General features: G+C 43.4%; 1 protein-coding gene across 1 annotated transcript in view; it reads left to right on the top strand.

Annotated features, from left to right (window-relative positions):
* FXN (frataxin) overlaps nucleotides 1–18,402 on the top strand; it is a 42,784-nt gene extending 24,382 nt beyond the window's left edge. Inside the window, exons 4-5 of the mRNA XM_077249081.1 lie at nucleotides 16,309–16,406; nucleotides 17,441–18,402. Of these exons, the coding sequence (XP_077105196.1) occupies nucleotides 16,309–16,406; nucleotides 17,441–17,582 (240 nt within the window). The 3' untranslated portion in view covers nucleotides 17,583–18,402. The remainder of the gene's footprint in view (nucleotides 1–16,308; nucleotides 16,407–17,440) is intronic.
* The last annotated feature ends 8,591 nt before the right edge of the window (nucleotides 18,403–26,993 follow it).

Here is a 26,993-nt window from a genome sequence, read left to right as displayed (position 1 = left end):
GAGAAATGCATTGTATTACCTCCATTTTATCTTCTTGGTACATTACATATATTTCACACAAAGTGAAGGGACAATGTACGTCATACATGGCATATCTATACTCACCAGGACAACTGCCAGGAAAAATGAATTCAGGAGCCATTGGCATCCTGAATTCATTATTTCTGACACCTGACTTGATGAGTATAGATCTGTTGTGTAGGCTGCTGTCACACTGTCAGTATTTGCTCAGTATTTCAAATCAGTATTGGTAAGCCAAAACCTGGAGAGGAACTATGTGAGGAAAAGTATTCAAAGAACACGTACCCCACTTCTGCATGTATCAATCACTCATGGTTTTGGATTCCAAATACTGATGGAAAATACGAATGGACGATGGAGGTCATACGAGACACATGTATACTCACCAGGACAAGTGCCAGGAAAAATGAATTCAGGAGCCATTGGCATCCTGAATTCATTATTTCTGACACCTGACTTGATGAGTATAGATCTGTTGTGTAGGCTGCCGTCACACTGTCAGTATTTGCTCAGTATTTCACAGCACTATTTGTAAGCCAAAACCAGGAGTGGAGCTATGTGAGGAAAAGTTCAATAAACACATATGCACCACTAAGCATTTAACTACCACTCCTGTTTTTGGCTAACAAATACTGATGTTAAGTACTGGACAAATACTGCGACACCTAACAGCCATCGTCTATACAGTCTGCGGCAAATAGCTACTGGTGAACCAAGACAGGACGCAATGACGTCAACAACCTAAGCCCAAAAACCCTAAGTGGTTTGTTAAGAAAATAGATAGGAGACATGGTGAAGAAAGTAAAACACAATTATTTTATTAGAAAAAACATTAACATTTCAAACATAACTTTACAGACCCGAAGCCAGCAGTACATTTTACACCATATTGTCCTGCCATGGCACACGCCCAATGTCAGAATCAAAAAAGGCAGCAAATTGGTCCCGCATGTGGCCTACTTCAAATGTTGACCGCAGCGGGTGATGACGGTAATCAGGCAAAGGGTTTGCAACAGGTTCATCAAGTTCTATGGTGGGTCGCTCCTTAGCCAGAATGAAATTGAGGAGAACCACACAGGCTTTAACCACCTCATCCACTGCCTCCATTTTTAGATTTATGGCAGTTGCTAGAATGCGCCATTTGGACACCATAATCCCAAAGGCACACTCTACTGTTCTGCGGGCCCTGGTTAGTCTGTAGTTATAGATCCGTTTTGTGTGGTTCAAGTCCTGACTTGAATAGGGCTTCAGGAGATCTTCACTCATCTGAAAGGCCTCATACCCAACCATTACAAATGGCAGCGGTGGGCCTTGAGTGTAGGGGAGTGGTCGTGGCTGTGGGAAATTAAAATTTTTGCCATAAACACGTCGGCCCATATCAGAGTTTTTAAAAGTCTGTGAATCGTTGCCACGGCCAAAAGCACCAATGTCCACAGCAATGAAGCGACAGTCCGCATCGGCTATTGCCATGAGAACTACTGAAAAATATTTCTTGTAGTTGAAGAACTGTGATCCCGTTCTGGCTGGTTTGATAATCCGGATGTGCTTCCCATCCAACGCACCCAAATAGTTGGGAAAATCACAAACAGTCCAAAATTTTTCAGCAATTTCTTTCCACATGTCCTCTGTGGGTATAGGTATAAATTCCTCACGGAGAATGGTCCATAAAGCCCGGCAGGTGTCAAAAACCATTCCGGACAGCGTGGAAATTCCAAGGCGGTACTGGAAAGGAAGGGATGACAAGCTCTCTCCAGTTGCTAGAAATCTGTAGAAAGAATAAATAATTTTCAAAAATGGCAAAAATACATGTCAGACCTTCAAAAATTATGGATAGCTTTTGATTAGAATTATTACGTACCTTAAGGTAACCAGGAGACGTTCCTCTGGTGGAATGGCTCTACGGAGCTGTGTGTCCTGTCTCCGGATGGCTCCTTGGACGCGATCAAGCAAATCCCGGAAAGAGTCTTGTGACATCCTTGTATATTCCGGGAATTTTTCTGGGTTCTCATTGAGCTCACCATACAGGGTGTGATATGCACCACAGCTCTCCCGCAGTTCTACTATGGGGTGTTGCCAAAACCGCCTACGCCGTGTCCTTCTCTGTCTTTCCCGGTTTCGGTGTTGCTCCCAAGCAAACGCACACGCCAGAAAAATCTTGATGCTCAGATCCAGTTTGAAGTAAAAGCTATCCATGTGAAGATCCATCTTGTCACAGGATACAGGAGCAAAAGCTGAAGATTTCAGCTGTCCTAGGGTCTATATATAGCTATCCCATAATACACGCCCTCTGTAGTCCCATTGGCTGTTTCTTGTGATCTAGATTTTTCTCCTGTAAATTTTTTCAACATGCGCACAAAAAACGCAAACGCATGCGTTTTAATGACGCATGCGGTAACCGTATGCGGTTTTAAAACGCTGCGTTTACACGCATTTTCTTGCATTTTTCGTGTCCTTGCATTTGCGGATTAAACGCTGCAGATTAAAACGCAAATATGAAAGTAGCCTGAGTGAAGAAAAACGAGTGGCCATCTTTACTTTAAGAAATGAAGGTCAGTCAGTCCGAAAAATTGGGAAAACTTTGAAAGTGTCCCCAAGTGCAGTGGCAAAAACCATCAAGTGCTACAAAGAAACTGGCTCACATGAGGACCGCCCCAGGAAAGGAAGACCAAGAGTCACCTCTGCTTCTGAGGATAAGTTTATCCGAGTCACCAGCCTCAGAAATCTCAGGTTAACAGCAGCTCAGATTAGAGACCAGGTCAATGCCACACAGAGTTCTAGCAGCAGACACATCTCTATAACAACTGTTAAGAGGGGACTTTGTGCAGCCCTTCATGGTAAAATAGCTGCTAGGAAACCACTGCTAAGGACAGGCAACAAGCAGAAGAGACTTGTTTGGGCTAAAGAACACAAGGAATGGACATAAGACCAGTGGAAATCTGTGCTTTGGTCTGATGAGTCCAAATTTGAGATCTTTGGTTCCAACCACTGTGTCTTTGTGCGACGCAGAAAAGGTGAACGGATGGACGCCTGGTTCCCACCGTGAAGCATGGAGGAGGTGGTGTGCTGGTGTGGGGGTGTTTTGCTGGTGACACTGTTGGGGATTTATTCAAAACTGAAGGCATACTGAACCAGCGTTGCTACCACAGCATCTTGCAGCGGCATGCTATTCCATCCGGTTTGCGTTTAGTTGGTCCATCATTTATTTTTCAACAGGACAATGACCCCAAACACACCTCCAGGCTGTGTAAGGGCTATTTGACCAAGAAGAAGAGTGATGGGGTGCTGCGCCAGATGACCTGGCCTACACAGTCACCAGACCTGAACCCAATCGAGATGGTTTGGGGTGAGCTGGACCGCAGAGTGAAGGCAAAAGGGCCAACAAGTGCTAAGCATCTCTGGGAACTCCTTCAAGATTGTTGGAAGACCATTCCCAGTGACTACCTCTTGAAGTTCATCAAGAGAATGCCAAGAGTGTGCAAAGCAGTCATCAAAGCAAAAGGTGGCTACTTTGAAGAACCTAGAATATAAGACATATTTTCAGTTGTTTCACACTTTTTTGTTAAGTATATAATTCCACATGTGTTAATTCATAGTTTTGATACCTTCAGTGTGGATTTACAATTTTCATAGTCATGAAAATGCAGAAAAATCTTTAAATGAGAAGGTGTGTCCAAACTTTTGGTCTGTACTGTACAAGGGGAGTTAGGGGGTTGTATAAGGATTTAGGGAACGCATAGCAGATGATGAATAAGGTGATGTTATTAGCTTCTATGTCACAAAACTGGTGACAGGTTCCCTTTTAAAAGGGTTATCCGAAATACTAATTTAATTTTCTACCAAAATGCCTATCTATTTAATTATTTAATCTAATCTATTTTCTAATATACTTTAATTTAAAATTCCCTATCCTTCCCTAACTACTCTTAACTGCTTTTCTTTTGACAACTTCCTGTTTGACGCTTCGTTTGAGAATCCCAGTGCATACTCAAACAAAGAGTCATCATGGGACAGAGGCTGAAACGAAATGTCATTTGTGACCTTTGTTTCAGGGACTGGACTAGTCACTGCCCTGTGACTGTGCAATGATACTGCGCTCTTTCACGCTCTCAGATCAGTAGTAACCAGCCAGCAACAGAGCGCACTGTCAGTGCATGCTACAAAACAAATACTCTGCTTGCAGAGACAATAGTTCTTGATTTAATTGTATGGGAATTTCGACCAACACTCCATTGACCACTTCACACAACTGGGTACTGTTTTCAACAAAGAGGAGTATCCCGTTGGTGGAATATGTCATATGTGTACAAGATGGCAATAAATCTTTAACAAGTCTAGAGGTTTGTGGGAAAATATTCCATATAACTAATATTTTATTTATTTAAAATATTGCTTATTCATGGCTTAAGAGTCCAGTGGATGGTGTCTTTTAATGATTGACAGCTTTATGTGTATGAGTGTGCCTACTTTATGCAGCATTCTTAGGACATTGATAAGGGGGTTATTCAGTAGTGGACAACTCCTTTATTATGTGAGTTTGTATAATTATGGTGATACCAAATTTATATAGTTTTGTTTTTTTATTCATTAATTTTGTGTAATGAAAATGTTGTTCTGGCTAGAGATCAGCAATTTGATTCGTGATGCACTGGTCGAGCATCCATTCCTCCGTGACAGCCGGTCATGACATCGGCGCTTAGTTAATGCTAAAGGCACCTAGGGTGGAGAATGCAGAAAGGAAGACTACATGCTAAAAAGAGGACTGGACACCATACCAGGGCAGCAGGAATCTGTTAAATGCTTTTAACAACTGAGCTGTTCAGGGCTTATTTTTTTGTGGAAAATTTTTATTTTCACCATATTATCCCTAATACAACTTTTTGTTAACGTTTTATTCCACTTCTTGGGAGGCAGAATAATAAAAAAAAGTCTTTATTCCTTTTTTTTATGCCAACTATTCAATAGAATTAACTGTCTACTTTTTTTTTTCTACATGTCGATGCGAATACAACTATTTCATATTCATAAAAGTTTTTTGCTTTTATACGCTGTAGGACTTTTGTAGAGAAAAAATCTCATCTAAAAATTTTTTTTTACAGGGCTTTTTATTGTCATTTTGGCGTATTTGATAACTATCTCACCTCACCCCCAAAAATGGAATAAAGAATGTGTGTTTTTATAGTACGAGTTTGTTCAGATGAGTTTTTTTTTTCGTGTCTAATAAACCATTTTTCATTAAAACTGAAATTTTAATTTGTATTTGCATTTTTTTTTAACAAAGATTGAGGCCCACAAGAGGATTTTAACTTTCAACTTATGTATTGCAGTGTATTATTCCTACCCATCAGTGTTCTCTCGGTTGAATAACCTTCTATAAATGGCAGACTTAAAGTACATTGTTAGGCCTTCAATTGCCATAGCAACCCAGAGATGGCAATTAGGTATGATGGTCAATGGTATCTATTGGCCCTGGTGTCTGAGTAGTTAAATAGGGTTGCAGCGGAGCTCTGCTGTATACCACAGGTATAGCATGTCCCACACAGTAAACAGTGGGGATAAAAAAAAAAACTGTCTTCAGTGGGAAGGGGTTAAAGTAGAAAGACATTTGGGTTCTGTAGTGCAGGATGAAGAATGAAACTACTGTTTTTGGACAGGAACACTGAGTTCAGATTGGAGCATCCTTCACATCTTTAGTCACAAGATAGAAGCTCAGCATAAAATAAAATGGTTACAATCCATGGCCAGACTGTCCTGAACAGAGAACCATTGTATTAGTAGATCTGACCTCATTCTTCATTCCATTAAGTACAGTACTTAGTGATTTCCTATCTACTATATAATTGTCTAAGGTCCACCTCTGTCTTTCTGTCTGTCTTTCTTTCTGTCACGGAAATCCCAAGTTGCTGATTGGTCATGGCAAAACGGGCACGACCAATCAGCGACGGGCACAGTCTGGCGGCAAAATGGCTGCTCCTTACTCCCCGCAGTCAGTGTCCGCAGTCCATACTCCCACCCCCCACCCCAGTCAGCGCTCACACAGGTTCAACGGACCGCGTTATGCCGCGGTGTAACGCAGTCCGTTAAAGCTGCTATTAACCATGTGTGACCAACTTTTTACTATTGATGCTGCCTATGCGGCATCAATAGTAAAAAGATCTAATGTTAAAAACAATAAAAAAAATTAAAAAAATCATTATATACTCACCCTCCGTTGCCATACCCCCCACCCCCCCGGATCCAGCCGAGGCCTTTCCCACTTCTCGCGACGCTCCGGTGACCAGTCCATGCATTGCGGTCTCACGAGATGATGACGTAGCGGTCTCGCGAGACTGCTACATCATCATCTCGCGAGACCGCAATGCACTCTTGGGACCGGAGCATCGCGAGGAGCATCGGTAAACGCCTCGGCTGGATCCGGAGGGCCGACGGAGGGTGAGTGTATAACTATTTTTTATTTGAAATCTTTTTTTTAACGGATATGGTGTCCATATTGCTATATACTACGTGGGCTGTGTTAGATACTGCATGGGCTGTTATATACTACATCTCTGTGCTATATACTATATGGGCTGTGCTATATACTACGTGGCTGTGCAATATATTACGTGGCTGGGCAATATACTACGTGTCTGTGCTATATACTACATGTCTGTGCTATATACTACGTGGGCTGGGTTATTGTTATGGACTGGTGATTTAGGAGCAACATGCGACTAGCTCTGAGCAGGTGGTAACTATACAGACCGCAGTTCCTGATCTTAACACAACACTAGCAGTAGCCGTGGGATGTTCCTGTCACTCCCTGGACACCTTGTCACAGCCGGAGAACTAGCTACCCCTAAAGGTAGAATCAGGAAAGCTATCTTGCCTCAGAGAAAACCCCCAAAGGATAGGACAGCCCCCCACAAATAATGACTGTGAGAGGAGAAGGAAATGACATACGTAGTATGAAACAAGATTTAGCAAAGGAGGCCACTTCTAGCTAGATAGATAGTACAGGAAAGAACACTGTGCGGTCAGTAATAAAAACTAGAAAAAGTCCACCGCAGAGATATGCAAAAATCTCCACACCTGACTAAAGGTGTGGAGGGCAAAATCTGCTGCCCAGAGCTTCCAGCTTAGCTGAATAGATCCATACTGATAAGCTGGACAAATGAGCAAAACATAGAATGTGCTGAACAATAAAGTCCACAACAAGTGGACTGCAAAAGGACAAGCAAGGACTTATCTTTGCAGAACTGGTCTGAGTGTCAGGGAAATCCAAAAGAGCAGTGGCTCCAAGCAGGAACAATTGACAACTGGCATTGATTGAGGGATAAGGCCAGACTAAAATAGCCGAGCCAGAAAGACGATCAGTGGAAGCAGCTGCTGATGCTAAATCCAAGAAGCAGCTATACCACTCAAAACCACAGGAGGGAGCCCAAGAGCAGAATTCACAAAAGTGCTACTTACAACCACCGGAGGGAGCCCAAGAGCGGAATTCACAACAGTTATATACTGCATGGGCTGTGTTATATACTACATCTCTGTGCTATATACTATATGGGCTGTGCTATATACTACGTGGTTGTGGTATATATTTCGTGGCTGGGCAATATACTACATAGCTGTGCTCTATACTACATGGCCTGGGTTATATACTGCATGGGCAGTGTTATATACTACATCTCTGTGCTATATACTACATCTCTGTGCTATATACTATGTGGCCTGTGTTATATACTACATCTCTGTGCTATATAATATGGTTGTGCTATATACTACGTGGCTGTGGTATATATTACGTGGCTTAGCAATATACTACATCGCTGTGCTCTATACTACATGGCCTGGGTTATATACTGCATGGGCAGTGTTATATACTACATCTCTGTGCTATATACTACATCTCTGTGCTATATACTATGTGGCCTGTGTTATATACTACATCTCTGTGCTATATAATATGGTTGTGCTATATACTACGTGGCTGTGGTATATATTACGTGGCTTAGCAATATACTACATCGCTGTGCTCTATACTACGTAGCCTGGGTTATATACTGCATGGGCAGTGTTATATACTACGTCTCTGTGCTATATACTACGTGGCTGTGCTATATACTACGTGGCTGTGCAATATATTACATGGCTAGGCATTATACTACGTGGCTGGGCAATATACTACGTGGCTGGGCAATATACTACATGGGCTGTGTTATATACTACGTGGCTGTGTTATATACTACGTGGCCTGTGCTATATACTACGTGGGCTGTTATATACTACGTGGGCTGTGTTATAAGCTACTTGGCTGTGCTATATTTCTCTGCTATATCTGTGCGTCATGAATAGTGGTATGTGTTAAAGAGGAGGGCCCACTGAGACTTTTTTCGCCCCGGGGCCCTCAAAAACCTGGAGCCGACCCTGGCTTCACTGATTGGTCACGCCCGGCCGCGAAGCAGTCCGCCCGCAAATTGGCGCGTAATTTGAACCACGCTTAGCTAATTGGTCGCAGCCGGCCAAATCCTGTGTATAAATTGCATTCTGAAAACTTCATAAATAAACTACATACATATTCTAGAATACCCGATGCATTACAATCGGGCCACCGTCTAGTTTCATATAGTCGGTAATCTAGTGTCATGTATGCACTTTTGTTTTTGGTTTGAACATAAAAGAAAATGATTAAATTTTTACGTTTGCCATTTAAAATTCTTTTTTTTATTATGTTGGTTATGTACGCTATCATGATTGTTGTCAGGTTCCATCTTCAGTAAAACATTTGGTCAAATTGATCTGATGTATCAGATACATGTGAGAAGATCCCTTTAGGGAAGTCTGTGATTCGGACACAACTAATTTCTAGGCCGTCTATAGAGCCATTTTGTTCTGAAAACCTTTTGCTTTAATATAATAACTTTACCAAAGGTGACCTTTGTATGTGTAAGATAGAACAGGATGGGGATTTGGCCCCTGAAAGAGGTTCTCCAGGAATAAAAAAAAAAAAAAAAAATTGAATAAATAAATTAAATTACTAAATACCTAATCACTCATGGGTTTTATCTCTTTACAGCAGCGGAAACTTGTCCTAGCATATTAGGACATGTGCCTCTGAGTATGTGCAGTAGGAAGCTCCTTCCCCACCACTTCCCTTGATTTGTGCTTTCTAAGAATGTTCTTATCTAATGCTGGAGTTACCAGTAATAATGTGCCAGAAAAAATATACCTATGCACAGAAGTACCACTAGGATAGTGGTAAGTCTGATGGTAGTCATTGTCTAGCATGGACAGAATGACATTGATGTCATCGTGCCACCTGTGGCAGGGCTCTGATGTCCTGTGCGTGCCTCTGTCATCCTATAAGCCACGTGCCTAAAGAGACTTAAGACCTACAGAACAGCGAGTGATAGGGTAGGTAGACCATGGCTAATTGTTCTAACCTTAACTGTTACATTGATGCCATCAAAACTGGCAGTCGCTCCATGTGTTCCCCACCATGTGAGTGGGCCCTACCCTGCTACTCTGAACACATGGTTATGTCACATCTCTTTACTGTAGTTTTGTATGTCCCACATTACATGCGTTCTATCACCTGTTTGCCTGGATTTTGCAAGGATCATGCATCACATGCTGGGCAATAGCACAGTACATTTGAATTTAGTAGAAAAAATATTTATCTATCGTTTCTTTGGGGGATACAGGAAACCATGGGTGTATGCTGCTGCCACGATGAGATTGACACTATGAAAAAAAAAAGTTAGCTCCCCCCAACAGTATATACCCACCAACTGGCACAAAGCTAATAAGTTTTAGCTTAGTGTCAGTAGGAGCCGCTGCACTTAGCCCCATTTTTACCTTAGATTTGTTTTTTGTTTTTTTAATTAATGATCTCCCTTTTCAGGTTCAACTTGTGACTACGGGTGACAGAGTGGAATTTTGTCACTGTTCTCCCCTCTAAAGACCAAGAGCACAATGTGGGTTTGCGTCACAACTGTTGTCTCCCTGTTTCATCTTGCAGGACCCTATCCCCTAACACACCAAGAGTGTTCAGGGCATACACACAGAGGGGCAGGCGGACTCATCCTTGCAGTCACCCCCCTCCCCCAGAGCCAGACGTGTTTGGAGGGAAGACGGACCCATTACCAGCCATGGGCCTTCTGATAACAGCCCTAAGATCTGCGTCCAGCCGCCTGATGGTCTGCATCCAGGTCCTTGATGTCCATTTTCTATGTCAGGTCTGCGAAGAATGATTCGGGAACTTCAGGATAGGTATTTTCTGACCGTCTACCGCACTCTCTTGCGGTCATCATAGCTAAATTTAGTCCCCGGGTCCATTCTAGGCCTTCTCCTAGGCTGGACCATGCCTTCATCAGCCCGACCAATCACGCACCAGCTCATCACCTGACCATATCTACCACTCTTGTCTAATCAGAACGTCCCTGTCTTCCAGCGCGTGGGAACCCTGTTCGCTTTTTTTTTCTCGACACTGCCTACCTCTCCTGTCCAGTGAGTGGGAATCCTAAGCTCGGTTTTTCTGGCTCCAACCCTCCTATTGGCACCATCTCCTACTTGCAGGCTCTTGGTCCCACAGCATCCGCTTTCCGCAGTGCAGCATCCACTGGGTCCCTCCACAGCCAACTCCGCACTAAAGGAATCAGGATCCAAGGTCTGAATACCCTCTGCCACCGGGGGGCAGCTCTCTTCCCAGCATAGCTCACATTGGCACATTCTTTCTCTCTCTATGCCTAAACCCAGGGAGCCTCACTCCCATCCTCCTATTGTCCTGCATTCGCCTATTCCACCTTTAATATTAAGTTCCCTTCTGGTCAAACATCATACCTCTGCCTGAATTGCAACCCATCTAAAATGACACCCCCCAGGAACCCCCCCCCCCCCCGAAATGAGACTGCGCTTCCCCCTGAGTAGGCGGCATCCATCTCCCAGTCAGCAGATGACCTTACCAATGTATCCCAGACCTCATCAAAGGCCTAAACGCCCGCTTCCCAAGTGTCGTACAGAGCAGTTTTGTTTCTTTTGGAGGTGTCCAGATCAATAACCGACAGGGCAAATCTCCAGCCTCTCAGGACAGGAAGATTCCTTTCTTCAAGTCCGCCCACGAACCCAACAGCGACAGCATTCCAGACCCAGATCCAACTGGTTTTCCTCGGTATGAGGGATTGCTCCCACCTGGGAAGCCTCTTGGGGTGGGCAGACATCTCCTTCAATTCCGGAATGAGTGGCTCTCAGTGGTTGATCCCTGGGTCTAAGACGTTGTTTCTTACGGTTACAAAATACAATTTTCTATACTTCCTCATTTACAAGTCCCGCCCGCCAAAGAATCCTACTCTCATTCTCTGAGTTTTCAAGACTATCAGCTTGCTCTCAGAGGCAGAGGTCATCGTCCGTGTTCCCTCGCCAGAATGCTCCTCGAGTTTTTATTCAAACGTCTTCATAGTTCCAAAGACTGATGGCTCAGTTTGTCCCTTTCTGGGTCTCAAGCTATTGAACAGACATGTTCAGATACACCACTTCAGAATGGAGTACAGTCAGTCGGTGATGAACTTCATAGAACTCAAGGAAATACTATGCTCCGTGGACATTCAAGATGCCTACCTACACATATCCATTTTTTTCCCCTCACCAGAGATTTCTTTGGTTTGCAGTACAAGAATCCCACTTTCAATTTATGGAGCTGCCTTTCAGCCTTGCCACAGCACCCAAGGTTTTTGTAACGATAATGGCAGCAATTATGACCATTCTTCAGGGCAGAGTCATTCTCGTCACTCCTTATTTAGGCGACACTTTCATCAAGGCTGCGTCCTCCTCAGCATGTTACAACATTCTACACTCTGGACACACTCTCCCGGCTCTAGGCTTGATTATCAACATCCCAAAGTTGCCTCTGATCCCGGTCCAATGTATTGTTTTTCTGGGAATGCTGTTCGACACCGCGCCAATAACAGTTTGTTTTTTTCCTGTAGTGAAGCACTCTGCTCTATCACTCGAGATTCGCTCCCTAAGAGGCACATCTCCCTGTCTCTGCTTTTGTATGAGGCAGGATCGTTGCATCAATGAAAGCGGTTCCATTTGCTCAGTTCCATACACTTTCCCATTAACTTTTTCTTCTATCGAGATGGGATGGATCGACTGATCGGACTTCTCTACCAGATAAAGAAGACCCTAGAATGGTGGACAAGATCTCCTCTAGTACATCGTGGGAGATTGTGACAACTGATGCCAGTCTACTCTGTTGGGTAGCAGTTTTTCAAAATTTAATAGTTCAGCATCAATAGACTGCCCTGGAATCGTCTCTTCCCATCAACATTCTGGAGCTCAGGGCAATCTTTCTTGCTCTTCTTCACCGGAATCTTCTCCTCAACCACATGATTTGGATCCAAGTATCCAAACCGACAGTGCCTTGGTGGTGGCATACATAAACCACCAAGAAGAAACCTGAAGTCAGGCAGTATTGTCAGAAGTGATGCATATTCTGTTATGGACCGAGCAGAATGTACCGATAATCTCAGCAGTACACATTCCAGGAATCGACAACTAGGTCGCCGATTTTCTCAGCCGAGAGGATCTCTCCTCCAGTGAATGGTCGCTGAATCCGTTGGTCTTCCACTTTATCTCCGATGAGAGACTCCCGACGTCGACCTGATGGCGTCCAGCCTGTATCGCAAGGTTCCTCTGTTTGTCTCTAGAGCCCACAACCCGCTAGCAATCGACTCTCTCTGGTAATTCCTTGGTCATAATTCTCCCTACTGTACATGTTTCTTCCTTTACCACTGATCTCCAAGGTGGTCAAGAAGATCAAGACAGAGAGAGCGCCCATCATTCTCATCACTCCGAACTGGCCAAGAAGATCATGGTACGCAGAAGTAATCAACCTCCTTGCAGACACTCTATGGAAACTCTGACATTCCAGACCTTCTTTCGAAGGGTCAGCTCTTCCACCAGAATTCTCAGTCAATGAATTTGACGGCATGCCTGTTGAGGTTTCTGTCGTTCAGACCAGGATCAGGGCTAGGAAGCCTTCTTTCCTTTCGCATTTAACACCGTATATAGAAAGCATTTTTCTGCTGGTGTAAAACTAACCGAATCTCCCCAATGGTCTTTAATCTGCCATCTATTTTGTCTTTCCTACAAATCGGGTCTGGAATATGGCCTGTCTCTCAGTTCTTTCAAGGGGCAGATGTCTGCCCTTTCCATTCTCTTTCAAAAGAATCTAGTGTCTCACCTGCAGATTAAGATCTTCCTTCAAGGAGTTGTGCACTCCATTCCCCTGTACCAGCCTCCGGTAGAATCTTGGGACCTCTGTTTAGTGCTCGATGTCCTTCAGGAATCACCATTCAAACCTATATGAAACATTTCCCTTTCCTTCCTTTCCTGGAAGGTTGCTTTCCTGGTCGCCATCAATTCTATTAGACAAATTTCCAAACTCGCAGCTCTCTTGTTGTTCCCCTTATCTAGTGTGCCACCAGGGTGGTTTCTGCATTTAGCCTCAATGAGAACATTGTTCTTTTTTTTTTTTTTTTTGCCTGTCCCCCTCTCATCCTTGAGTGGTTTCTAAGAAAGTTGGACCTGGTAAGAGCTCTGTCTCTACCTTTCCAGAACCGCACCCATCAGACGTGCAGACTTGCTGTTCATAATTTCCGAAGATCCTCGAAAAGGTTTGGCTGCTTTCATGTGTACCATTGCCCACTGGGTTCGTTCTGTCATTCTGGAAGCCTAGCAACTAAATGACAGGGCGCGTCCACTTGGGGTCACCGTACAAACCAATTGCACAATGGGGGCCTCCTGGACTGTCTGCCACCAGGTGTCTGCTTCACAGATTTGCAAGGCCGCTACATGGTCTTCCATTCATACCTTTGCCAAGTTCTACAAGGTTCACACCTATAGCAGTGAAAAACTCAAATAACTACTTGTGAATAGAACCTCCAAAATAGATGGAAATTTCACAATGAGCCAAAGAGAAAACCACTCCAAGAGAACATTGTAAACAGGAGGACTCAGAGGTTAGATGATTAAAAAGGTAAACTTAAAAAAAAAAAAAATAGAATTTATACAATACTGCATATTAGTGTTATGAAAGGCAGGCAGATGGCAATCACTGGCAGAATATATCAGAAGTTTAAATATACATTATGGGTAAATGTGAAGTGCCACAGTGCACATATTATTATTATTTATTATGATAGCGTCATTTTTATTTGGTCTCCCATGACAGCACCACGAGAGAGGGGATCCGCCATTCAGGGACAGGAATCCTACAGACATAAAAGGGCGGAACCTCTCTCCAGCATCAGTTGGTTTCCTGTCCCTGACAGGTGAACCTCTTTAGGCATACCTGTAGAAGAAGGAAGATATTTCCAGGCCCGGATGGTCGACTCGGGTAGCGGGGGTCCCCTGCCCCAGCCGGTCCGGTGCCCTAGAGGCGCCACAGTGCGTCCAGGAGGACTGCATGTGTGAGCGGCAGCAGGCAAGCAGCCTTCGGGAAGGATGGCTAGCTTGATCGTGGTCCGGCGACATGCTGCAGGTGAGTAGGCCGGGCTGCGGCGGTGTGTCCTCTGGCACTGCATTCCAGGCACGCGGCAGTGATGCCTCCGGTGGCCGGGCGGGCCTGGATGATGGTGGCCCGCGCGCTCTTGTGGCCAAGGCACTGTCTGGTGATGCGCACCTGTGACGCAGCCGGGGTGCGCCATCTGGGAGACCAGGGGATGTGGCTGCCGCGGCTGTGTTTTTGGGGGATGTGCAGTTCCTGGGGCTGTGGGAAGGCGCGTCCGGAGTATCGGGCGACGCCAGTCAGGGTCATGTGGGCAGTGACATCGGCCGGGTGGGGGTGTCGCCGGGCATGCTTTTGCCGGTGATGCAGTCGAGAGGGCACGACTGGCAGTCCGGGGGAAGAGGCACCTGACAGGCCACATGGAGGACCTGCTGATTCGTGGGGTGTCTGATTGGGAGAGTGGCCCGATGAAAGCCTCTCCTCAGTGCAAGAGATATGAAAGGTGGTGGTGGCAGCATCATGCTATGGGGGTGTTTTTCAGCTGCAGGGACAGCATAACTGGTTGTCATTGAAGGAAACATGAATGCGGCCAAGTACAGAGATATCCTGGATGAAAACCTCTTCCAGAGTGCTCTGGACCTCAGACTTGGCCGAAGGTTCACCACCTTCCAACAAGACAATGACGCTATTCACACAGCTAAAATAACAAAGGAGTGGCTTCAGAACAATTCTGTGACCATTCTTGGCTGGCCCAATCCGAGCACTAACCTAAACCCAATTGAGCATCTCTGGAGAGACCTGAAAATGGCTGTCCACCAACGTTCACCATCCAACCTGACGAAACTGGAGAGGATCTGCAAGGAAGAATGGCAGAGGATCCCCAAATTCAGATGTGAAAAACTTGTTGCATAATTCCCAAGAAGACTCATGGCTGTACTAGCTCAAAAGGGTGCTTCTACTCAATACTGAGCAAATGGTCTGAATACTTATGACCATGTGATATTTCAGTTTATTTTTTAATAAATTTGTAAAAACTACTACATTTGTTTTTTTTTCAGTCAAGATGGGGTGCAGAGTGTACATTAATAAGAAAAAATGAACTTTTTTGAATTTACCAAATAGCTGCAATGAAACAGAGTGACAAATGTAAAGGGGACTGAATACCCTCAATGTACCAATGTATGGTAATCCCACTAAGTGCCAGCAGCATAACACCAAAACTACATCACAGACCTAGGCAAGATAATAAAATTACTTTTTTTCTTATTTAGTAAAACAGACAATACAAACCCCACCAACTCCCTCTCCACCACAAAGAAAACTCCCCACATTCAAAACACTGCAATTCACTACAGTAAGAAAGGTTCAGCATAAAACAGGTAAAAGGGGTGTTGTAATGCATAATGCATTGCATAATGCAATGGAAAGAGAGCCTTAAAGCACATTTTAAATCTGTAGGACGATTTCTAAATATGTAGGAAGACCGCATCCTCCCCCCCTCCCCCCTTCTTTTCTGTTTATTCCAAAATACATAAAAATTTAGTACGCTCCAAAGAGGTAAGACTGGTGTACAGCATTGCATCTTCTTTTCCCGAGTGGAAAATCAAAATATTCTAGTAATGAAAAATATTTACTTTTGCTCTACCTTGGCATCATCAGGTGAGCATGCAGACCCCACACCTTTAGTAATATGGTTTGTCATCAGCTGTTGATTGCTTTCTATGTCAAAAGGATGTCACTGTAATAATAATATATACCATTGGAATTCTAATGCCAGATTTTCATTTTGCTTCCTTTGCCAGAATGGGGTTCTTACAGTTAAAGTGGGAAAGAACTTTGGAACATATGTAATCAATAAACAGACCCCAAACAAACAGATCTGGCTGTCCTCTCCCACCAGGTAAGCACAGCTGCAGACTGATATCAGCTTTGTTAAAGATGCTACTGTTTTGATCATCATTTGATGTATTCATTTTCATGATTTCTCTTTATTGTACTGTCGGGATGAAAGTTTTCATCTCCTGTTCTTTAACCACTGCTGCTATAAATTCAACAGGGGGGTGGGGAAAGAAAAAAGTTTCTTTGGCATGGCAATTATCAGACTGCCGCACAATGGGTATCATTGGAGCTTACACAGATTTGGATACACAAAACGGAGCATTATAATGTATGGTTCCATCTCCTAGCATAATATCACAAATAGAACTTAGCATTTAGTTGTAAATGCTGAATAAAGTGTTAATTTTTTGCAATACAAGATGATGCATACGTGACATTGTAGTCTTGACGAAGACTTTCCTCCGACCTATCGATTGCATATAAAAGGAGAAAAGCAGGAGATATCCCCCTTTCTTTTATATGTGCACATATAGAGGAAGTGGGGAGCGCTCTGCTTTCTTGAACATATGTATTCTCTCATGTTAGCAAAAATATCATACACTTTATTCAGCATTTACAATCGACTGCCAAGTTCTCTTCATTGTAGTATTGAAACCGATACTCTCATTTTAATTGTTTGATCCTATATGTGCTATTTTGAGTACAGCTTATTTCTATCCACCCTCATTTCTCATATTTGGCTCAGCAATTTCTTTTTTCATTATGTGAAGTTTTAGGCTGTGTTCACACATGCAAGTCTTGAATGTTTTTTTTTTTGTTTTTTTGTCATTCTTACAAAAAGATTAGTCAAAATTGTATCCAAACCTTAGTGGAGTTCAGTTCCATAGCTCCTGCATAATGCTCTGCTAGGGTGCAGTTGAAACCTGTGCAGGGCATAGAAGAAGATATTATTTGCAGTAGAAGAGGGCAGCAGACAGAAAAATGAATGGCATACTGTCGTCTTGTAATTGTTTTTGTCAAATGTTATTTTGTCATTCTATTCTTCCAGTACTTTTGAACACCTCTTTGATATTAGAATATTTCCTTTTTAAACAGTGGACCTAAAAGATATGACTGGAGTGGAAAAAGTTGGGTGTATTCTCATGATGGCGTATCTCTTCATCAGCTCTTGGAACAAGAACTTTCCGTAGCACTAAACGCTACATTAGATCTATCTATCTTGTTGTATTCATCATGATGGAGAGTTTGGAACTTTCTTTGTATCATGGAGTGAAAACTTCTCATAAAATGACTATTTATTTTTCATCTTTTTATGTGACTTTGATCGTAAAATCTTCAGACGCCGTAGTGTGGTCTATACATGCTTTGTATACATGCTTTGTTTCATTTCCATTGTTACCGCTGACTCCCTTTGTGCTGCAATAAAAAAATGTTTTAAGTTTTCAAAGTATTAAAGAATTTCATAAGAACAATGTTATTTTCAGCATAATCACAGGAAGAACAACACAAATGCAAATATTGAAATCTGTCTGACTATGCCACCAATGTATGTTCAGTGGTGTCCTTACAGCTAGGATGTTCACCAAGGGGCCATGGGACTCATTCAGCAAAACACTGAACCACTCTCATCCATTGTCGATTTCTGATGTTACAGTAAGTTCCAAGACAAATGCAGTGTCTCTGGAAAAGGAAACATTTTTTTTTTAAACCCAGATAAATTTGTATCTATTTTATGGTACACTGCATAGCAGGTGTTTGAGATAAGGCATATAATGGTGACGACAAAGTGAATGTGTGCTCTGATGTGCATCATTTTCAGGCTAGTACGCCTACTGGAGGTGGGTACTCAGACGTAATAGACTGTGTTTGGGTGTCCGCCTCCAGTAGGCATACAGTGGGTACGGAAAGTTTTCAGGCCCCTTTAAATTTTTCACTCTTTGTTTAACTGCAGCCATTTGTTAATTTCAAAAAAGTTCATTTTTTTCACAGTAATGTACACTCTGCACCCAATCTTGACTGAAAACCCCCCAGAAATGTAGAATTTTTGCAAATTTATTAAAAAATAAAAACTGAAATATCACATAGTAAGTATTCAGACCCTTTGCTCAGTACTGAGTAGAAGCACCCTTTTGAGCTAGTACAGCCATGAGTCTTCTTGGGAATTATGCAACAAGTTTTTCACATCTGGATTTAGGGATCCTCTGCCATTCTTCCTTGCAGATCCTCTCCAGTTCCATCAGGTTGGATGGTGAACATTGGTGGACACTGGACAGCCATTTTCAGGTCTCTCCAGAGATGCTCAATTGGGTTTAGGTCATGGCTCTTGCTTGGCCAGTCAAGAATGGTCACAGAGTTGTTCTGAAGCCACTCCTTTGTTATTTTGTGCTGTGCACTTAGGGTCATTGTCTTGTTGGAAGGTGAACCTTCAACAAAGTCTGAGGTCCAGATCACTCTGGAAGAAGTTTTCATCCAGGATATTTCTCTACTTGGCCGCATTCATGTTTCCTTCAATGACAACCAGTTGTCCTGTCCCTGCAGGATGACGCCTATCCAATACTAATCCTATAGTTGTTAATGGGTTAAATAAACACACACACATGCAGAATTAAAGTATATTAATGAAATAAAACATCACACAGTTTTGCCATCTTTATTGTTCTGCCAATCCATGCGACGCCTTAGATCTCCTGGAAAAAAAAAGAAAAAATAATAAACCAACACAAATACTCCTTGGTCCGATGCAGTCCATTTAATAATGAGTGTCCCATGACGACCTCCCCTGTAGAGCTGTCACATCAGGAGATGTGACAGCTCTATAGGCCTCCAGTGACACACTGACAGGAGACAATGGCTCCTGCAATGTTATCACTGAGGGTTCAATTGCCTCTCACTTTACTTCACTGCTGCGTGAGCATTTTCCCACGCAGCGGTGCCCCAAATGACAGTATGAATTCTGCACTCAATGGGTGCAGAAACGCTGCTGATCCACAAAAAGAGTTGACATGCTGCAGAAAATAAAACACTGCAAATCCGCGCTTTTTTTTCACGCAGCATGTGCGCAAAAATTCTCAATTTCCCATTGACTTACATTGGCTGTGCACTACACTGCGGATTTTATGCAATTCCATGCTTCCAAAAATGCTGCGGATCCAAATCTAAATCCACAACTTGTGCACATAGCCTGAAAGTTGTGATTAAAAATCATGGTTATTCCACTAAATATTGATTTCTGAACTCTTCTGGGTTAAAACATTAGTATTGTTGTTTCTAAATGCTTATTAACTTGCTTTGTTTGCACAATTTGAGGTCTGAAAGCACTGTTTTTTTTAATTTGTACCATTTCTCCTTATCAGAAAAAAAAACCCCAAAATTTATTGCTTGGAAATTTAGAGACATGTTGTCAGACGTTTATAGAATAAAAAAACAATTTACATTTTACTCAAAAATATACCTATAAAGAGAAAAATCAGACAAACTGAAAATTTTGCAGTGGTCTCTTAATTTTTGCCAGAGCTGTATCTCTCTAAACCAGTGTAGTTTGAAGATCCGCTGGGGACCATGGCAGGAGACGAGAAAAGTCAGTTTCTGCTGTCAGTTACCTGAACCTGTGCTGGGATGAGCCAGGCGAGGGCGCCACAGGACTAGTCTCGTTGCCAGCCATAGTATCTGGCCAAACATTTAAACTATATTGTCTCTGACATGTTGAAAAACACATACAAAATATACTGGGTTGTAGTCAGGCAGGCTCTGATTTATGCTGCCCATTGTTTGGGCAGCATGAATCGTATGACATGTTCCCTTTAAAGGAGTTTTATAGATTAAAAAAAAGTTGTTAGAATCTGTATAAATTAAATAAAGATGAAAATCTAATATATAAAGCTGAATGTGTGTGTGTGTGTATGTATGTATGTATGTATGTATGTCCGGGATTGGCATCTGAACCGTAGCAGCTACAGCCACAAAATTTTGCACAGTCACACGTCTGGACCCCGAGAGCGTCATAGGCTATGTTGTGAGGTGAAATTTTAACCCCGCGCTTTCCAATTCACCAAACAATTTTGCCCCTATCTACATAATGGGGAAAAAGTGAAAGGAAAAGTGTTGGAGGCGTCGCAGCTACAGGCACAAAATTTTGCACAGTCACACGTCTGGACCCTGAGAGCGTCAAAGCTATATTGTGAGGTGAAATTTTAACCCCGCGCTTTCCAAGTCACCAAACAATTTTGCCCCTATCTACATAATGGGGAAAAAATGAAAGGAAAAGTGTTGGAGGCAAATTAACAGCTGCCAGATGTGAACAAGGGGGACTTAAAGAATGACAGCGATGGCACCAAAGAGTATATACTGTACAGTTGCTAAGGTGGGGCCCCAACATGGGATAATCACACCACCACGGGGATATGAACACACACACAAAATGCGCCACACACTACCACGTGCTCGAACACATATACCACCCTCAGTGCACATTTCACCACACATACACCAACCTCGCCACATAAAAGTAGAAACACAAAAGTCGCCGCTCAAAACTCGCCACGCGCAAAACTCTCCACATGCAAAACTCGCCACACGTGCAAAACTCGCCACACGCAAAACTTGCACACGCAGAAAAATTGCCACACGCAGAAAAATTGCCACATGCACAAAAGTTGCAACACATGCAAAAGTTGCCTCACACAAAACTTGCACATACTCAAAAGGCACCACACATAAAACTCGCCACGCGCAAAACTCGCCATGCGCAAAACTTGCTGCACACAACTTGCTACACTAACCTGTCACATGCAACTCGACACACAAAAAGTTGCTACACGCATGTCGCCACACAAAACTCATCTCACAAAAGTCCCTACATGCATGTCGCCACACGCAACTCAACACACACAACTTGACACACGAAACTCGCCCTAAAACACACACAAGTCTGGTATCCTTCAAAAATAAAAATCTGATTAATAAGCAGACAAACTACAAGAGCAACAAATGTACCATATAGGAATCCGGCAGCTGTCAGTCACATGACCAGTCTATTATGTGTATGTGTGAGCTAATATATACTGCCAGGGGGTGGGCTTACTGTTGGCTGGGGATTTATCAGGCTGCCATTTTAGCTTACAAATACTGAGGTAAAAATACTGACCAAATAACGTGTGAACGAGGGCTAATACAGGAGGAGATGGCATACAGCTATATACTATATACAGGAGATGACACACAGGTATATACTATTTACAGGGGAGATGACACACAGGTATATACTATATACAGGAGGAGATGACACACAGATATATACTATATACAGGAGAGATGACACACAGGTATATACTATATAGAGGAGGAGATGACATACAGGTACATACTACATACAGGAGGAGATGACATACAGGTATATACTATATACAGGAGGAGATGACACACAGGTATATACTATATACAGGAGCAGATTACCTACAGGTATATAGTATATACAGGAGGAGATGACACAGGTATATGCTATGTATAGGAGGAGATGACATACAGGTATATACTATATACAGGAGATGACACACAGATATATACTATATATAGGTGAGATGACACACAGGTATATACTATATACAGGAGATTACATACAGGTATATCTAATATATAAAGCTGAATGTGTGTATGTATGTATGTGTGTATGTCCGGGATTGGCATCTGTACCGTCGCAGCTACAGCCACAAAATTTTGCACAGTCACACGTCTGGACCCCGAGAGCGTCATAGGCTATGTTGTGAGGTGAAATTTTAACCCCGCGCGTTCCAATTCACCAAACAATTTTGCTCCTATCTACATAATGGGGAAAAAGTGAAGGGAAAAGTGTTGGAGGAAAATTGACAGCTGCCAGATGTGAACAATGAGGACTTAAAGAATGAGAGCGATGGCGACAAAGAGTATATACCGTACAGTTGCTAAGGTGGGGCCCCGACATGGGATACTCACCACACACGGGGATATGAACACAAACACAAAATGCGCCACACACTACCACGTGCTTGAACACATATACCACCCTCAGCACACATTTCACCACACACACACACCAACCTCGCCACATAAAAGTCGAAACACAAAAGTCACCACTCAAAACTCGCTACATGCAAAACTCGCCATATGCAAAACTAGGCTCACGCAAAACTCGCCACACGTGCAAAACTCACCTCATGGAAAACTCACCTCATGCAAAACTTGCACACACAGAAAAATTGCCACATGTACAAAAGTTGCACCACATGCAAAAGTTGCCTCACACAAAACTTGCACATACTCAAAATGCACCACACATAAAACTCGCCACGCGCAAAACTCGCCATGCACAAATCTTGCTGCACACAACTTGCTACACTAACCTGTCACATGCAACTCAACACACAAAATGTTGCTACACGCATGTCGCCACACAAAACTCATCTCACAAAAGTCGCTACATGCATGTCGCCACACGCAACTCAACACACACAACTTGACACATAAAACTCGCCCTAAAACACACACAAGTCTGGTATTGTCCTTCAAAAATAAAAATCTGATTAATAAGCAAACTACAAGAGCAACAAATGTACCATATAGGAAATACGGCAGCTGTCAGTCACATGACCTGTCTATTATGTGTATGTGTGAGCTAATATATACTGCCAGGGGGGAGGGCTTCCTGTTGGCTGGGGATTTATCAGGCTGCCAATAGCAACCAATCACAGCTCAGCTTCTATTTTGCTACAGTTAATTAACCTGAGCTCTGATTGGTTAATATAGGCAACAAAGACATTCTCAGTATAACAAAGCTAATATATGTTGTGAAATGCTTCTATTTGCTTAGTTTTTGCCTTTTAATAATTACATTTCTATCTATTTGTTTTGTGGTTTTTGTGTGCAGAATAAATTTTTGTTAACACATTCTATTTTGCTAACAGCAGTCATTAACCCGGGCGAAGCCGGGTAGTACAGCTAGTTACCAATATACTTGAATTATGAAAGCTGCACCGATCTTGAGATATTAGCTCTGGTCCTGGGTCTTGGCACTGAAGGGTTTTACTTACTCAGCTGCGGTTGAGGTAGGCAAAGGAAGTGGTTTCATCAAAATGTCAGGTTAGTGTCCTTTAGCAAACACAATGGAGATCCGCATATCTCCAGTCACACACTCTGAATGAGATAACTGATCTCCATTTTATTTGCCATACCATGCCCCCAGGGGGTGGGGATATGTGAGCAGCCAATCCCACCCATCTCTTTGACTGATCATAAACCCGGCCCTGATACGCCCTATTCACTTTCTCAGCACTATACGTGCTAGAGCCAGCTTTTCCAGGCTTACATCACCGAAGCTACCAACCTGTCCAGCGGCCATCTTAAATACCCCCTGCCCAAAGCCGGGGGGCTTGACACCATCAAACAGTGGACCCTCGACAGTGCGTCAGCATTGCCATGCAGTTTCCCGGGTCTATGCTCTACATTGAAGTTAAAATCTTGAAGTGCTAGGAACCACCTGATCACTCGGACATTGTTCTCCTTTTCCTTCCTCATCCATCGCAGTGGGGCATGGTCTAACACTAGCCTGAATTTTCTGCTTAAGAGGTAGTAACTTAGAGTGTCTAGCGTCTACTTGATGGCTAAACATTCCTTTCTTTGACAAAAGCAAAGTTTGAAGGAGAAATGTATTATTTCAAATAAAAATCTTTTTTTCGAACCTTGTCAATGTCTGGACTAGATTTTCAATTCATTTGGCAACTCATTTGACTAATAAAAGTATGAGTTTTCATGGAAAACACAAAATTGTCTGGGTGACCCTAAACTTTTGAATGGTAGAGTATAACTTGGAAGTTGGTCCATATCTTTGTCAGAATGGGGTTGCCAAATGAGATCCTAACAAATCAAGGGACACTATTCATGTCAAGGGTGAGGAAAGAGTTGTGCAAAACCCTGCAAATCACACAACTCCGGACCTCAGTTTACCATCCACAGATGGATGGTTGGGAACCTTGAAAGCCATGTTAAAGAAGGTCGTAGAAAAGGACGGACAAGATTGGGACTGTCTACTGCCGTCCCTTTTATTCTCCATGTGAGAAGTCCCACAGGCCTCTACTGGTTTCTTCCTTTTTGAACTGTTATATGGCCAACACCCCAGTGGACTCCTGGATGCGATGGACACCTGGGAGGCGGAGTTTACATACTACAAGAGTGTAATCAAACATGTGTCCCAGATGCAGGAGAGAATTGCGGAGGTGATGCCCATTGTGAAAGAACACCTCAAAACACAAGAGGCAGTCGAGGGTGTACAATAGATCGGCGAAGGTGAAACACTTCAATCCTGGGGATCGGGTACTGGTGCTAGTTCATACGATGGAAAGCAACTTTTTGGCCAAGTGGCAGGGCCCTTATGAAGTAGTTGGCAAGAAGGAAGCTCTACCAGGTGTACCATGTCAACCTGATTAAGCTGTAGTGAGATAGGAAGTCCGGGGAAGCTCCCTGATTGGTGGCTAAGTCTGAAGCCGACGTAAAAGGGGTCAAGGTGGCAGAGTCACTGTCGCGTGCCCAAAAGAAGCAGTTTAGAGAGTTGCTACATCTGAACAGAGGCCTGTTCTCAGAATTATCAGGTTGTACTCTGGTCATAGAGCATGAGGTTCTCATGGAGCTTCATGTTCAGGTGAACTTGAAGCTGTCCCAATATGCCAAGGAGGCCGCTTTTCAACGCCATACAGCTGTTTCCAGTACACAAGGATGCCGTTTGGGTTGCAAGGAGTTCCGGCCACCTTGCAGAGAGCCTTGCCGTTTCCTAGCGCCCCACAAGAAGTACGCAATGGCCTACCTGGATGACTGGGGAAGCCATCTGAGTAAAGTCCAGGTGATACTTGATAGTCTACGGAAAATGGGGTTTTCCATAAACCCGAAATGTGCAGTGGACATGGAGGAAGCTAAATACTTGGGCTATGTCATAGGCAGGGGCGAAATAAAGCCCCAAATAAATAAAGTTGATGCGATCCAGATTTGGCCACAACCTCTCTCAAAGAAGCAGGTCAGGGCGTTCTAGGGCATCGTTGGCCACTACAGCCAGTTCATCGCTAACTTTGCCATGATAGCTGACCCTCTGACCGACCTCCTTAAAGGGACAAAGTCGGCTATGGCTAAGTGGTCTCCAGAAGCTGAGATGGCCTTCCAGGTAGTGAAGCTAGCATGGTGTAAACAGCCAGTGTTGGTGGTGCCAGATTTCTCCAAAGAATTTGTAGTTCAAATGGACGAGTCAGTGCTGTCTTATCACCAGAGGTGAACAGGGGAGAGCACTCCATAATGTATCTAAGTTGGAAGCTGTTATCTTGCGAAAATTACTCCATAGTGGAAATGCTCCCTTTGCAGCAATTACAGCATTGCAGACTTTTGGCATTCTAGCAGTTAATTTGCTGAGGTAATCTGGAGAAATTTCACCCCATGCTTCCATAAGCCCCTCCCAGAAGTTGGTTTGGCTTGATGGGCACTTTTTGAGTACCATACGGTCAAGCTGCTCCCACAACAGCTCAATGGGGTTGAGATCTGGTGACTGCGCTGGCCACTCCATTACAGGTATACCAGCTGCCTGCTTCTTCCCTAAATAGTTCTTGCATAATTTGGAGGTGTGCTTTGGGTCATTGTCCTGTTGTAGGATGAAATTGGCTCAATCAAGCGCTGTCCACATGGCGTTACAAAATGGAGTGATAGCTGTTGTGAATTCCGTTCTCAGGCTCCCTCCTGTGGTCATGAGTGGTACTGTGTGAGTTCTGTTTTGGGCTCCCTCTTGTGGCCTTTAGCGTTACGGCTGGTCTGTAGGTGGCTCAGCTGTCTCGTTTCCTGCTATTCTAGTTCCTATTTAATTCACCTGGACCTTTACTGGTTGCCTGCTGTCGTTGTATTCAGTACTGGTTCTGATCTCTCTGGACTTCCTTGTGACCTGTCTCCATCCGGAGAAGCTAAGTCTTGCTAGTTCATTTGCTCATTGTTTCATTGAAAATGTTTCTCACTATCTGATGAGTTCAGTCCAGCTTGCTTATATGTGATTTTCTCGCTTGCTGGTAGCTCTGGGGTGCGGAGTGCGCCCCTCACATCGTGAATCGGTGTGGGGGTTCTTGTATTCTCTGCGTGGATAGTTTTTGATAGTGTTTTTTACTGACCGCACAGATCCCTTGCTATCTTCTGACTATTTAGTATTAGCGGGCCTCATTTTGCTAAAACCTGTTTTCATTTCTATGTTTGTGCTTTCCCCTTAACCCACCGTTATTATTTGGGGGGGGCTGTCTAAACTTTGGAGTTATTTCTCTGAGGCAAGTGAGGCTTGCTTTCTCTCTAGGGGTAGCTAGTTTCTCAGGCTGTGAAGAGGCGTCTAGGATTTTAGGTAACGCTCCACGGCTGCCTTTAGTGTGTTTGGATAGGATCAGTGTTGCGGTCAGTAAAGTTCCCACATCCCCAGAGCTTGTCCTATATTCCGTTTACCTATCAGGTCAGTTTTGTGATCCTTGCCACCAGGATCCATAACAGATAGCCTTCCTTATTCAATATCCCTTTTACCTTGTACAAATCTCCAACTTTACCAGCACCAAAGGAACCCCAGACCATCACATTACCTCCACCATGCTTGACAGATGGCATCAGACACTCTTCC

This window comes from Ranitomeya variabilis, chromosome 1 (assembly GCF_051348905.1).
Source record: "Ranitomeya variabilis isolate aRanVar5 chromosome 1, aRanVar5.hap1, whole genome shotgun sequence".
In the NCBI taxonomy this organism is placed as follows: Eukaryota; Metazoa; Chordata; class Amphibia; order Anura; family Dendrobatidae; genus Ranitomeya; species Ranitomeya variabilis.
Note: the sequence above shows the minus strand (reverse complement) of the source record. Positions and strands in the feature narration are given on the sequence as shown.